The 15,684-nt window shown below is 48.1% G+C and overlaps 1 protein-coding gene across 1 annotated transcript in view; it reads left to right on the top strand.

The window, feature by feature from the left end:
* Sema4f (ssemaphorin 4F) overlaps positions 1 to 9,096 on the top strand; it is a 30,363-nt gene extending 21,267 nt beyond the window's left edge. Inside the window, 13 exon segments of the mRNA XM_052720691.1 lie at positions 20 to 126; positions 128 to 140; positions 239 to 255; positions 257 to 391; positions 1,016 to 1,194; positions 1,391 to 1,448; positions 1,450 to 1,539; positions 1,647 to 1,655; positions 1,657 to 1,870; positions 2,008 to 2,116; positions 2,227 to 2,388; positions 6,593 to 6,651; positions 6,897 to 9,096. Coding sequence (XP_052576651.1) covers positions 20 to 126; positions 128 to 140; positions 239 to 255; positions 257 to 391; positions 1,016 to 1,194; positions 1,391 to 1,448; positions 1,450 to 1,539; positions 1,647 to 1,655; positions 1,657 to 1,870; positions 2,008 to 2,116; positions 2,227 to 2,388; positions 6,593 to 6,651; positions 6,897 to 7,510 — 1,766 coding nt within the window. The 3' untranslated portion in view covers positions 7,511 to 9,096.
* Positions 9,097 to 15,684: the final 6,588 nt, after the last annotated feature.

Genomic DNA, 15,684 nt, shown 5'->3' with positions numbered 1-15,684 from the left:
CCTCCCTGTCGCCCTGCAGGGGGCGTCCTCTACACTGCCACTGTGAAAAACTTCCTAGGGACGGAGCCCATTATCTCCCGAGCTGTGGGTCGTGCTGAGGACTGGATTCGAACAGAGACCCTTGCCATCCTGGCTTAATGGTGAGGAGGGGGCCAGGGTCCCCTGTGGCCCAGGTCGGGTGGAGCCTGGGTGGCCCCAAGCTGTGTCTGTGAGGATCTGAGGTCATTGGTTTCTTCAGCCCCAGCCTTTGTCGCGGGCCATGGTCCTGAGCCCTGCTGAGTGGGGGGAAGAAGCTGGAGACGATGAGATACTCTTCTTCTTCACAGAGACCTCCCGAGTACTGGACTCCTACGAGCGGGTCAAGGTCCCGCGGGTGGCCCGAGTGTGTGCGGTTGAGATCTCTGTCTTGGCTGTCTGTCACCTGCAGGTGTTTGTCCTTCTGTCTTCTCTGTCTGCTGTTCTCTACCTAGGCTTCTTTCCTGGGGAGCTTGAAGGAAGTGAGCGAGAGGGCTCTGTCTCTACCCCACATTTACCCCTGTGACACACTGTCTATCCAGGAGGTTGGTTTACGTTAGAAGTTCAAAGCAGGAGCTAATAATGGTGGACTCAGGTTCAAGTCCTGCCCCACCACTTCCTGCCTCTGATCTAGTGTATTCTTTAGCATCTTTGAAACACACACACACACACACACACACACACACACACACACACACACACACATTTTATATAATAACCGAAGTCAACCCGTAAATGTTTTAAGGAGTAAACAAGTACGTCTTTGTAAGTACTCAGTTAACTTTGTCCCTGTCCATATCATCACGACCCTGTCCACCTCTGCATCTTATGACCCCCAGTTTCTCAGCCTGTATGTCTGTCCTGCCACTTCTGTATGTCTGCCTCCTCACCTGTCCATGTGTGCCGTGAAGTCAGGGAGGGAACCAGAGGGCTGGTCGACACACGTTTTTGCCCAATATTGGTCTTCTGAAGAGTGTTCCCCATGTTCTTGTCACCCCAGGGGGACCTTGGAGGCCGGAAGACCCTTCAACAGAGGTGGACAACATTTCTAAAGGCTGACCTGCTGTGTCCAGGGGCTGAGCATGGCCGGGCCTCTGGGGTCCTGCAGGACATGACAGAGCTTCGACCTCAGCCTAGAGTGGGGACTCCCATCTTCTATGGCATCTTTTCCTCTCAGTGGTGAGAGGGTCCTGGGGCGGAAGAGAGGGACAGGGGGGAGGTCCGTGGAGTTGGGTGTGGTCAATGCAGGTGGACTCTCTTTCCCTCAGCTGCATGGCTCCCATGCGTTTCTCGGGGATCATCTCATTTGATAAGGGATGAGTTGCTGTCACCTAGCCCTCTCCAGATACCTGGCTCCAATCTGTGACTCCTCCAGGGAAGGAGCTGCCATCTCAGCTGTGTGTGCCTTCCGACCCCAAGATATCCGGGCAGTGTCTGAACGGTCCCTTTAGAGAGCTTAAACATGACTGCAACAGGGGACTACCTGTCATGGACAACGAGGTGCCCCAGCCCAGACCTGGAGAGGTGAGAAGGTGGGGCAGGTCTTGTCGCCAAGGGCAAGAGCTGTGCTAAACACCCCTAACACTTCCTGTTCCCTGGGAAACATTGTCACCCAGACCTGTCTCCCTTAGTGTATCACCAAACAACATGAAGCTCCAGCAATTTGGGTCCTCACTCTCCCTGCCCGACCGTGTCCTCACCTTCATCAGAGACCACCCGCTCATGGACAGGCCCGTGTTTCCAGCGGATGGTCGCCCCCTGCTGGTCACTACTGATACAGCCTATCTCAGAGTGGTGGCCCACAGGGTGACCAGCCTCTCAGGGAAAGAATATGATGTGCTCTTCCTGGGGACAGGTATATCTAAGCATCGAGGAGTTTCCCCTGCACAGTGCATGCTGACACTACAAAGAGGTCCTCTATGATATACTGGAATCTGAGTCCCAGGCACAGTGCGAATTATGCCATTTTCTTGTTCTTTGCCTGCCTTCTAGAGGATGGACACATCCACCGGGCTGTGCGCATCGGCGCTCAGCTCAGTGTCCTGGAAGATCTGGCCTTGTTCCCAGAGCCACAGCCGGTTGATGAGCATGAAATTGTACCGTGTGAGTTGTGTATTTGAGGAGCCAGGTGGGGAGAACGGAGTCTGCGGCCAGTTCATGATCTGGCCTGGAAGCTGTAACGCGTTTTCTCTCCTGGCTCCGTTTCTGTAGGGCTGGCTCCTGGTGGGGCTCCCACACCGAGGTGACCCAAGTGAACACCAGCAACTGTGGCCGTCTCCAGAGCTGCTCGGAGTGTATCCTGGCCCGGGACCCCGTGTGTGCCTGGAGCTTCCGCCTTGATGCTTGCGTGGCCCACGTCGGGGAGCCCCGCGGGTGAGCGGGGCTGCTTAGTCTTGCGCCTGCCCTCCGTGGCTCCGCCCCTCCCGTATGTCTGTCTCACAGGCTAATGCCGCCCTGTCTGTGGGCCTTCTTCTCGTTTCGTGTCTGCATCACTTGCCTGTCCATCTGTCAGCCCATATTAGCTCATCCGTCTGTCTGTCTGGTGCTGCCCAATTAATGCTAGACCTGCCCTGACAGTGGCACTGAGTCCACGTCAGCCGTGACAAACAGGCAGTGGGAGGGACGTCATCTCTAGGAGACATTTCTCGGTTTTCATCTGACCAGATGCTGGCACAGAGCTCTCACGGTTGCCCTTCCTCTCCTTGCTGGAATCTCTCTCCTCTTGTCTTCTGTGCATTCTCCCCTCACCCTGCTGATGGCTGCCTCCTCCTTCAGCCACCGAGCATCAGTGCCCCTCAGGGTTTAGTCCTCGACTCCTCGTCTGCACTCTGCATGGGTGATTGCATTCCTGCGATGGTCACAAATGTGTCTCTGGCAGAGCTGCCGTGTAGCAGGCTTTCTTTTGGGGGGGGCCACCAACCAGCTCCCAAATCATGACACGGAGACTTATTAGTTATGGATGCTCGGCTTTGTCTTATGCTTGTCCCACTAGCTCTTATAACTTAACCTGTTTCTCTTCATCTACGTTTTGCCTCAGGTTTGTTGGTTTGTTTGTTTTTTAAACATTTCTTCCTGTATGTCCCTACTTTCCCTGCTTCCCGTGTCTGTCTGTCAGCCTGGCTTCTGGCCCCTGGGCGCATTCCTCTCTTTCTCCCTCCTTCTCTCCTCCTTCTCTCTTGAGCCTAAATTTCTCCTCCTACTTAATCTTGCTGCTGACCCAGCCCCGCCTATCCCTCTCCCGCCTAGCCATCGGTCATTCAGCTTTTTATTAGACCAATCAGGTGCCTTGGGCAGGCAAGGTGAAACAAATGCAACACATCTTTACATAGTTAAACAGATGCAGCACAAACAAATGTAACACATCTTTACAAGTTAAACAGATGCAGCATAAACAAATGTAACACATCTTTACATAGTTAAACAGATGCAGCATAAACAAATGTAACACATCTTTACATAGTTAAACAGATGCAGCATAAACAAATGTAACACATCTTTACATAGTTAAACAGATGCAGCATAAACAAATGTAACACATCTTTACATAGTTAAACAGATGCAGCATAAACAAATGTAACACATCCTTACATCATTAAATGCAGCACTAACAAGTGTAGCACACCTTTACACGGTTAAAGTAATATTCCGCAGCATAAACAAACGTAACACATCTTTACATAGTTAAACAGATGCAGCATAAACAAATGTAACACATCTTTACATAGTTAAACAGATGCAGCATAAACAAATGTAACACATCTTTACATAGTTAAACAGATGCAGCATAAACAAATGTAACACATCCTTACATCATTAAATGCAGCATTAACAAATGTAGCACACCTTTACACGGTTAAAGTAATATTCCACAGCATAAACAAATGCAACACATCTTTACATAGTTAAAATAATATTCCACAACACTGCAGAATTCCCCATGTAAACCTAGACTTCATACTCCCGCACTGTGCTTCATAGCAGCCCAGACACAGCCAGTCTGAGCCTGCGCTATGGTTTCCTCTTTCCCTCACGTGCTCTTCTCAGTAAAAGGACGGCCGTCCCTCCAGGTGCTCACACTGACATGGTGCACATTGTACTGTGACGGATAGTGACTCCAGTTCCAGAGTGTTTCACTGCTCTACTGGCTTCCTCCACCTCCACTGCCACCCAGCTAGTGTCGCTTCTTTATGTGTCCATATGATGTATTATGATGTATACGTATATATGTGTGTTTGTGCATGATGTGTATGTGTGTGATGTATATTTGTATATGGTATGTGTGTATTTGTATATATGAGTACCAGCAAGTATCTGTTATTGCCACAGCACATGTGTGGGGTCAGAGGACAGCCTTGGGTAGTAGTCTTCACCTTCCACTCTGAGACAAGGTCTGTTCAGGATAGCTGCCTGCAAGCTTCCAGTTCTGTTTCCTCCCGCTCAGTCAGCAGGGGTGCCCTGGGGTCTCTGGGATTCCAGAGGCCTTCCTGCTGTGGCCGACGTTTCTGTGGGTTCTGGGAACCAAACTTGTCTCATCAGGCTTGTACAGAAGGCACTTTATCCAATGAGCCATCCCCAACCCAGTCGCCTCTCACTGGGCTGCTCTTCAACCCCCTGACTGACCTTGTCTTACTCATTTTGGACTCTAGCATCCATTTACCTCTTAGCAGTGACCTTAAAAATATGCCATATGAGCCGGGCGTGGTGGCGCACGCCTTTAATCCCAGCACTCGGGAGGCAGAGGCAGGCGGATCTCTGTGAGTTCGAGGCCAGCCTGGTCTCCAAAGCGAGTTCCAGGAAAGGCGCAAAGCTACACAGAGAAACCCTGTCTCGAAAAAAAAAAATATGCCATATGGAAGCAAATCCCTGACATCTCACTCTCCCTGAATATTTCAGTATGGCTCTTTATCACATAAAGGTGATCCTAAAAATATTTATTCTTGGAAATTTTAAACATGTTAAAAAGTAGAGAGACTAATATGATAAATTTTCCATATATCCATCCCTTCCACCTCTGATGCTTGGCCAATCCTGTGTTTTTAACAGCTTCACTCCCGGTTATTTTGAAGCAAATCTTAGCTATCATATTAATATTTGAGTATCTCTAACACACAAGGGCACTTTAAAAGGGTGGAGGTGGTGGAGAGATGGCTCAATAGTTAAGAGCACCGCTGCTCCTCTAGAAGACTCAGGTTCAATTCCCAGCACCTACATGATGGCTTATAGTCCCAAGGGCTCCAGTGCCCTCTTCTGGCCTGTGAAGGTACTGCACACACGTGATGCACTTAAAGGGGAAAAAGGTGGATGCTCCTGATGAATGACACCTGAGATTGTCCTCTGACCTCTCTGCGCACACACATGTGCACGTCCACTTGTGTGCACACACAAACACATACATATACACCTTCAAAATAAATAACCATGTTACAAATGAATAACACTACCATAGCCATACCCAGTTCTTAATTTCTTAGTGTTGTCAAATACCCTGTCAATGTTTCAGTTATCTTATTTGCAGATACTTAAAACAGCCTGTATAAGTCAAGATTCAAATAATACCATCAATCCCAATAGGCTTATATGTTTCATAAGTGTCTTTGAATTTGAAAAAAAAAATTGAGACGAGGTCTTAATCTGTAGCCCGGACTGGACTACTCTCTATAACCAGGCTAGAATTCACTCTACAGAACCTGGGCAGATCTCTCCTGCCTCATCCTGCCACACACTGAGATTATAGGCGTCATGATTCGTGCCTGAATCAAACCCAGGGTCTGCGCATGCTTGGTAGGCACTCTCCCCTGAGCTAAATTCTCAGCTGTTGATCTTTATTTATTTATTTATTTATTTATTTATTTTTATTTTTTTTTTTTGGTTTTTCGAGACAAGGTTTCTCTGTAGTTTTGCGCCTTTCCTGGAACTCACTTTGTAGACCAGGCTGGCCTCGAACTCACAGAGATCCTCCTGCCTCTGCCTCCCGAGTTGATCTTTAGTATCAGTTCCCTCGATGGAATATTTTTTTTGGGCCAGCTGTTTGCAGAATACTTTTTCAGAGTAACATTGAGATCGCCTGTTTTGAAGTCCTGTGGTGTACCACCAGCCCGGCTCATACCCAGCCCAACTCACACTCAGCCCGGCCTCACACCTAGCCAGGCTCACACCCAGCCTTTTCCATGGGGCTGGAGGTTTAAGCGTAAGTCCTTACCACACAGCCAGCACCCTCACCTGCTGAGTCACCTCCCCAGACCGCTCAGTTTGAAATAAGAGAGATCTTGTAGTTATGGGCAGCCAGTCTAGCTTCTTAGGAGACCTCTCTTCCTCTTAGGGCATACCCACCAAGCATCTTTCCAACAGATTGTCTGCTAGGAATATGTATAGACTTTGACGGAGCAAACACCTCTAGGAATGTGAGGGGTATTTAGGAAAGCTCTGGTGATGGGGAGAACGCTGGCTGACTCCAGGGGTGATTTATAAGATGATGGGTTATGTAGTGAGTGAGTACGGTACCATGGTACCTTGAGGTTCTGAGGAGGATGCAAGCACATGGGAACACCAGATTTACCAAATGCTGTCTTCTTTGTAGGATGGTCCAAGACATAGAGTCAGCGGATGTCTCTTCCTTGTGTCCGAAAGAACCTGGAGGTCTGTATGGCTCAGTGGAATGTGGGTGGATATAAAGAAAGCGACTAGAAAGTTGTTCCCTTTTGATTTAATCAAAAAACTTGGACCCTCGAAGACATGGCCTCCAGGGACCCAGGGCCTTCCCTCCTTTGGGAGTCCTTTTTGGCAATGTCCCTACAACTCCATGTCATATCTGACATCTCTCCATATGCCCCCCTTCATCCTAGTAACCGCCTGTATTTTGTGCCTGTGCCTTCTCTTCACAGAACATCCGATAGTGTTTGAAGTTCCAGTGGCTACCAAGGGCCATGTGGTCCTGCCATGTTCCCCCAGCTCCGCCTGGGCATCCTGTGTCTGGCACCAGCCTAATGGAGTAACGGCACTCACCCCCCGAAGGGATGGGCTAGAGGTGGTGGTGACCCCAGGGGCCATGGGTGCTTATGCTTGTGAGTGTCAGGAGGGTGGAGCGGCCCGTGTGGTGGCTGCTTACAGCTTGGTGTGGGGCAGCCAGCAGGGGCCTTCAAACCGGGCCCACACGGTGGTGGGGGCTGGGCTGGTTGGCTTCTGCCTGGGGGCTCTAGCAGCATCCCTTACTCTCCTCCTGATTGGTCGCCATCAGCAGCGTCGGCGACAGAGGGAACTTCTGGCTAGAGACAAGGTGGGCTTAGACCTGGGGGCTCCACCTTCTGGGACCACGAGCTACAGCCAAGACCCTCCTTCCCCTTCCCCTGAAGATGAACGGCTGCCCCTGGCCCTGGCCAAGAGGGGCAGTGGTTTTGGTGGCTTCCCTCCACCCTTTCTGCTAGACTCTTGCTCGAGCCCAGCCCATATCCGGCTCACTGGGGCTCCTCTAGCCACATGTGATGAGACATCAATCTAGAGCCAGGAAAATGACTGCCAGCCCATGAGCAATCACTGGAACTAGCAGCTGCCAAGACCAGGGTTACAGGACCTGGGAGATGATCATGACGGCTCTTGGAGTCTGTGTGATCACCTGGACAGCAGTGTCTGTCTGTCCTCTAGACCTGGATGAGCTGAGGGCCAGACCTTTGCCTGATTCCTGATTCCTATGAGAGGTCAACCTTGTGACCCTTCCGCCACGGCCTCCTATCTTGGGCCCATCGGTTGTGGGATGGAGCAAGGACATAGCTCTGACTTGCTTTAGGATGGGCCCCGGACAGAAGGAAGCACCACAGAGGTAGTTGGGGGCCGGTGGGCGCTGCATCCTTGTGTGGTGGCTGTATGATTTCCCAGTTTGCTGACTCTGGGGAGTGCATGATCCCCTGAGCGCCTTGAGATCTCTCCCACCTCAGTTTCCCTTTGTTCCTGGAAGAGTGTGTGTCTATACACTGGTGTGCCTAGAAGACCTGTCCATATGTGCATGAATGGCAGGGCTGGTGCCTAGGTGCTTTCTGGGGGTAGGAGGGGAAGGTTGGAATGGGGGACATTGCCCATACAACTTCACCCTCTGTAGTCAGTGAGGGAAACCACCCACTCCCCCCCCCATCACCCCACAGAGCTTCTCTGACTTTGAGCAAAGTTCCCAAAGTGACCTTCTGGGTGGAAAGGGCAGCAGGACATGTGGCCCCCACCCTCTTCCTTGTCTTTCCTCTCTGGCTGCCACCACTGCCATGCCGCTGCTGCGCTTTCCCTGGCTAGCGTGGAGGCCGAGGCCTCTCTCCTTGACTCCCATTTAAGATGAACTTCACAACATTCTAACTATTGCGGGATGACAAAAGGAGCCTGGAAATGTGTGTAGGGAATACAAGCCGGTTAAAGGTAGATTTGCCTCAGTGACTTTCACCCTTGCCCTAAAATAGGAGTCCCCCCCGCCCCAACTGGGGCTCACGGACTCCTAGAAATGGTATGCAAAATGTCTGTCCATGTGTGTCTATTTTTTGGGATGTAATGGCTTTCATCAGAGCAAAAGGCCTTAATGAGGTTAAAGGACCACGGCCCAAAGTCACCACATGGGCCATGTGGAGGAGGTGCTGCTCCGTGGCAGTTCCTCCCTACCCCGCTGCCTGTGGCCAGTCCCTGGACGTGTTGCTGCTGGAGATCCAGCATCTCTCCAGTCATTGGAAGCTAGACTCTGCACGTGCTTGAAGACACCGTCACCTCGTTTCTTGCTTCGTAATCCCCGTGTGCTCTGCTTCTGCTCAGTCCCGGTCTTGGCCTGTGAACGTGCCTCGTCCATCCCTGGTGAGGGGCCTCAGACTCCAGTGGTGATGCAGCCCTTTCCAGTTGATGTTTTCTGCTCCACTTGCCTTGACAGCAGCCTGTAAACTACTCAAGAGTCCCCTTGGGTTTGGAGTTATCAGTGGCTTTGTGTGGGATCTTTGGCACGTCATCTAACATAGGGACGTTGGTTTATTCATCTGTAAAGTGGGGAAATACCTACCTCAGGGTTGCTGCAAGGACCAAACGAGGAAATGTATAAACAATAAAGCATTACCTATAGCAGTAGATGTTGTTATTGGAACTATTGCTTTATTACACCATCAGAGCTTAACCACGTGACCACCCTGACAGGTGCAGTCACTGTGAGCCCCATGCAGTGGAAGGTGGGCCATCCTTCCACAGACATCTGTTCTTGGATCATCTCTGAAAGGGTCTTAACCACTCATGTCTAGGCTTTAGTCAGATCTGTGATTTATTTTTTAAAAAATTATGTGTATATGTGTGTGTGTCAGTGTATGTATGTGTGAGTGCAGGTACCTCCAGCGGCCAGAAGAGGGCGTTGGATCCCTGGAGCTCAAGTTATAGGCAGTTGTGAGGTGCTTGATGTGGGTGCTGGGAACTGAACTCAGGCCTTCTGAAAGGAAAGTATGCGCTTTAACTGCCGAGGCGTCTTTCCAGCCCTCTTAAACATTTTGAGTGGTGTCGATAGCCAAAGCTTCCTTCTGCTGGACCAGGGCCCAGACATAATCATTGCTTTTCTGTGGAAGGGACAAATTTACCAAGTCTCTGTGCTATTCCATTTTCAAGATGGAACTGAATTTTCCTTCAGAATAATGGAGATTGGGCACACACATAGAATCCAGCTAAGGATGAGATGCTGAAGTAAGGGGTTTTTTGTTGTTGTTGTTGTTTTTGTTTTTGTTTGTTTGTTTGTTTTTTGTTTATTTTTTGTTGTTTGTTTGTTTTTGAGACAGGGTCTTACTACATAACTCAGGCTGACCTTGACTTCACTATGTACCCCAAACTGGCCCAGAACTTGTCATTCTCCTGCTTCAGTTCTCCAAAGTCTTGGGACTGACTGCAGGTACACAGTGGTATGCCTGCCTTTGAGAAGGCCCAGGTGAAGTAAAACGAGAAATACATGGCTCACTTAGGAGAGAAGACAGGTAGGACACTTTCAGGCCTGCAGAAAGGACTTCAGGAGTGAAATGCCAACCTCTGGGATCAGGATTCCGTGTTAGAGGATGTCCCTCTGTCCACTGTCTGTCACGCCTGCTTGTTCTGCCTGACTTCTTCCTCTCCAGCTGTAAAGGTCCACTCGAAGAGGTAGAAAAGATGGCTGCAGCTCAGACAACTCCATGGGTAAAGGCACCCGCTGCCACGCTGGGTCTCCAGAACCCACATGGCAGGAGAGAACTGGCTCAGGTTGTCCTCTGACCTCTACACGCACGCTTTGGCACATGTGTGCATGGCACACACATGCACACATACACAAAATAAACGTTTTATTTATTTGTTTATTTTTGGTTTTTCGAGACAGGGTTTCTCTGTGTAGCTTTGTGCCATTCCTGGATCTCGCTCTGTAGCCCAGGCTGGCCTCGAACTCACAGAGATCCGCCTGGCTCTGCCTCCCGAGTGCTGGGATTAAAGGTGTGCGCCACCACCGCCCGGCTCCAAATGAAGATTTTTAATGATTTCTTATGACACTTAGGAGAAATTCCAAAGCCTTTCTTCTAATTTAGAGTCCTACAGGTTGGGATACTTATTCACTTAACCGAGCTGCTTTCATTTTCCTTCCCTCTCACACAAGGTAACCACCATACTAGCCTGTGTTAGTCAGGGTCCTCTAGAGTCACAGAACTTACAGAATGAATCTCTCTATACAAAAGGAATTTATTGGAATGACTTATAGGCTGCAGTCCAACTAATCCAACAATGGCTGGCTGTTAATGGAAAGTCCAAGAATCTAGTCGTTGTTCAGTCTCGTGGGGCTGGAGGTCTCATGGTCTTCTGTCTGTGCTGGAGGAAGGAGGCTCCAATGCCAGTGAAGGAATGGATGTGCTAGCAAGGTGAGGGCAAGCAGGCAAAGAGCAAAGCCATCCTTCATCCATGTCCTTCTTTTTTTTTTTTTTTTTTTTAAAGATTTATTTATTTAGTATGTATACAGAAGAGGGCGCCAGATCTCATTACAGATGGTTGTGAGCCACCATGTGGGTGCTGGGAATTGAACTCAGGACCTCTGGAAGAGCAGTCGGTGCTCTTAACCTCTGAGCCATCTCTCCAGCCCCCCCATCCATGTCCTTCTATAGGCTGCCAGCAGAAGGTGTGGCCCAGATCAAAGGTCTGTCTTCCCATCTCAAGATCTGGATCAGAGGTGTGTCTTCCTACCTCAAAGGTCCAGACTAGAAGTGGTTTCACCTACTTCAAACCAAGCAGAAAATCTCTCACCGGCATGCCCTCCATTTGTGGATTGTAGTTCATTCTAGATATAGTCAAGGTGACAACCAAGACTAGCCATCACACAGCCTTGATTCACATTTGTGGACATAGTAAGCTTTTCCTTCCTTGCGGCAATTAAGCTCATTATTCTTGGCAAGCCTGGCTCCTTCTTGCTATTTAGCTTTTGTCTTAAATACCACTTCCAGAGTGAGGCCCACCCAGTAGAGATACCGTGTGCTTGTCTGTCGTTGGGATAAAAGACCTTGACCAAAAGCAACTTATGGGAGAAAGGGTTTGTTGGGGATACAGTCCATTGTGGGGAAGAAAGCAGGGCAGCAAGAGAATCAGGATGGCCTGGCAGTCAGGAAGCAGAGAGACCATGTGTCATCCCCACAGAGGAAACATGGCGGAGAGGACAGGAATTGGGGCTAGGTGATAAAACCTCAAAGCTGGTCCCCAGTGATTAACTTCCTCCAACAGGCTCCACCTCCTAAAGGTCCCATAACCTTTGCGAACAGCACCACCAGCCGGGGCCAAGAATTCAAATACATGAGCCTGTGAGAGGCATTTCCTAGTCAAACCACAACACTACCTACACATCCTTCTTGGCACAGCATTTAGCATTTTTTTTTGCTTGTTTATTCTGTTTGAGTTATTTCCCTTCTTACCAAACTCTCTCTACTCTTCATATCAGTCCAAACCATAGCTGTTTAGTATAGTCCTAACTCTGTAGTGCCTAAGAAGTACCCTACAGAGACCTCAAAAAGTAATTATTGAACAAGTCAATATGGCTGTTGCTAACCTGGCTCACTGAGGACTGGGAAGAACTAGTGGATATTCCTGCAGGAGCCCAGATAGCTCCAGTTGCCTTGGTTCTACAGTACTGAGTCATGGCCCCTGGGAGCCTCTGCCTCTCACGCTGACTGAATTAATTTTGCTGTTGCTGTGATAAAACACCACAACCAAAAGCAACTTACAGAAAAAAAAAAGAAAGATTTTGTTTTGGTTATGTTTCCAGAGGGATAAGAGTCCATCATGGCAAGAAAGCATGACTGTAGGGGCAGGCATGGCCACTTGAGCAGGAAGCTGAGACCTCATCCTCAACCACAAGCACAAAGTTGGGAGAGTGAACTGCAAGTCGGGTAAGGCTGTACAGTCTTGAAACCCCACCCCAGAGGCACACTTCCTACAGCAGGACCTCACATCCTAAGCCTCCCCATATAGCACCCCCAACTAGGGTCTAAAGTGTTCATATGACTGAGCCTATGGAGTTCACAGTCAAACCACCACACAGACACTCTTCAACAGGTGGCTTTCTGGTGTTTCCCTTTTAGAGCTCCAACAACCTCTCTCTATCTTGGGTTCTGCACTCCAGCTTGGACCTTTGTTTTCTTTGAGCTCTATTAATAATTTACACTTAGTTATTTGAACATGGGTCTTTCCTGCTCTTCCTTTCAGATCAAAGAAATTAGACCATTTATCTGAGACACATTATTTTTTCCAAGAATAAATGTCCTAAATAAGAATAGTTGCTTTAACTAAAAATAAAGACAACGCTCTTACATATACTAATTTGTATTTATGGTATAATGAACATTTTTTTCATACTAAACTCAACTCTAGGAAGATTGGGGTAATTAGTCACAGTTTTAGCCAGAGAAACAGGTTCAGAGGAGAAGTCTTCTAAAGATCACAGTGTGATCTTCTAAGAACTATTTTCAGGTCTCTCAGATTCTGAAGCTTGTGCAGTGATGCATTGCTAAAAATTTTCGTATTAGTATTAATTATAAGACTAACAGAAAAATACAATGACTCAATGAGAAATATTTTTGGTTAAATATGACTCAATGTTGGTATGAAAACATGTCTGCAACATATGTTAGTGAAAAAGAGTCAATGACGAGGGAGAAGAATTCACCCCAGAGAGCTGGGAGCCAGCCTAGCGCTCACGCTCTGCAAGTTCTGTCGAGCTAGGAATAGTTCATAGAACATCAACACTGGATAAAGACACTCAATGCTAATGACAGATCAATATGAGAACAAGCGCTGTCTACAACCACTTCTAAACACAGGCACAAACAAGAACACCGTCCAAACCACAGAAGTGAGCATGCACCCACCTGTCTGTTGTGGAATATTATTTTAACTAGGCAAAGATGTGCTATATTTGTTTATGCTGTGGAATATTATTTTAACTGTGTAAAGGTGTGTTACTTTATGCTGCGTTTATTTAACGATGTGAGGATGTGTTACATTTGTTTCACCTTGCTTGCCTGATTGGTCTAATAAAAAAATTGAATGGCCAATAGCTAGGCAGGAGAGGGATAGGTGGGGCTGGCAGGCAGAGAGAATAAGTAGGAGGAGAAATCTAGGCTCAAGAGAGAAGGAGCAGAGAATGAGAGAGAAAGAGAGGGACATGCCTGAGGCTAGAAGCTAGGCAGCTGCCAGACAGACAGAAAGACAGACAGGAGAAGCAGTGAAAGTAAGATATACAGAAGGAAAGAAAGGTAAAAAGCCCCGAGGCAAAACGTAGATAAAGAGAAACAGGTTAAGTTATAAGAGTTAGCGGGACAAGCATAAGGCCAAGCATTCATAACTAATAAGTCTCCGTGTCATGATTTGGGAGCTGGTTGGTGGTCCCCCAATAAAAGGCCTGTTACACTTGTCCCAGCTGATGTAAGGACATGCATGCTTGGCCCTTCTCCAGCTTTGGCCTTGCACTAATCCGCCCTCTTCTCTAACAGGGTGTATTAAACTGCCTGGTCCCAGAATGACTTGGCTTCTTGACAGTATCTAATGCAAGTAATGTCCCAAACTCAACCCTGTCTTCAAATCACCTGGCAAAAGGCCACACCCCATAATAAGTTCTTCCCAGTGCCCCCTCACTGAAATGACTCACAGACCCCCTGTTCTCTTTAACCACAGAGCGTGATAAGTCCAGCTTGCTACTGTCTGTGTGCTCCTGGTGGTTTGAGGCTCGAGAGCTGTCTTAGTTAGGGGTTCTGTTGCTGTGAAGAGACACCATGACCACGACAACTCTTACAAAGGAAAAACATTTAATGGGGTGGTTCACTTACAGTTCAGAGGTTTAGTCCATTATCATCGTGGAGAGACATGGTGGCATTCAGGCAGCCATGGTGCTGGAAAGGTAGCTGAGAGTTCTGCATCTTGAACAGGCAACAGAAAGTGATCTGTCTCACTGGGCATAGCTTGAGTATGTATGAGACCTCAGAGCCTGCCTCCACAATGTCACACTTCCTCCAACAAGACCACACCTACTTCAACAAGGCCATACCTCTTAATAGTGCCACTCCCTTTGGGGGCCATTTTCTTTCAAACCACCACAAGAGCAATGATAATCCCTGTCATCTCACTAGTGTTTGTGATGATAACACAGCTCTATTGTCACAGATTTGTGTGGGACAACACGTGACAAACTGTTAGTGATGGCTGGCTCTGGTAGAGATCCTGCCTTTAACTTAAATGTGATGTGCATATGTCCGTGTATGTACGGAGGCCAGAGGTCGATGCTAGGCATCGTCCTCAATCTTTCTCCGCTTTGTTTTTGGATCCAACCTCTCAGTGAACCTGGAGATGATTGGCTAGACTGGCTGGCCAATGAGCTCCAGAGAGTCTCTTGTCTTTGCCCTCCCAGAGCTGGGATTACAGGCACACACCACTGTGCCCATCTTTTTACATGGGCATGGGGGATTTGAACTTAGGTCTTCATGCTTGCTCCGTGATCACTTTACTGAATGAGCTGTCTCCTCAGCATCAACTTAAAATTTTAATTAAAGAATTACATTTATTTATTTGTTTGGTGTGTGTGTGGGTGTGTGTGGCGTGGTGTATGTAGAGGTGAGAGGGCAATCTGGGAGTCACTTCTATCCTTCCAGTATATGGGCCCCAGGGTTGAACTGAGTATTTTTTTGTACTTTTATATATAAGTATTTATATAAGCTTTGCATTTTTATTTATTTTTATATTTATTATATCATATATATCTAAATATATGTTTATATATAAATGTTGTATTTTAGTACATATTTACATGAACTTTGAATTTTTATATCATATCCTGGCTTATAATGAAGTTATAGAAAGAGGAGACTGACAGAGTGCTGGCTCTGGATAGATGAGAAATGACTATACTGATATATTCCAGAGAACCAAGTGGTTCGAGGACAGACTCAATCTCAGTATGCTAAGTCACCCTGGGTCATCTATGTGGCTTGATCATTGTCCCAGATTTGAAAGGAAAGCTCCTGGCAAAGGCCATCCAGCCTGGCTCCCCTCTAATGGTGTGGTGGGTCCTGGGTCAGGAAGGCCGATGGAAGGGCATGGAGCAGGGACGATGAAGCTGTAGGGAAGGCTGCAGGGCACTGCTGGACAATGCCTGTGTCAGTCCGCCTTGCCACCGCTGTGACAGAAGGC

This window comes from Peromyscus californicus, unplaced genomic scaffold, assembly GCF_007827085.1.
Source record: "Peromyscus californicus insignis strain IS unplaced genomic scaffold, ASM782708v3 Scaffold_6__1_contigs__length_162567912, whole genome shotgun sequence".
Taxonomy (NCBI): domain Eukaryota; kingdom Metazoa; phylum Chordata; class Mammalia; order Rodentia; family Cricetidae; genus Peromyscus; species Peromyscus californicus.
The sequence above is the reverse complement of the archived record's forward strand: the minus strand, read 5'-3'. Positions and strand labels throughout refer to the sequence as shown.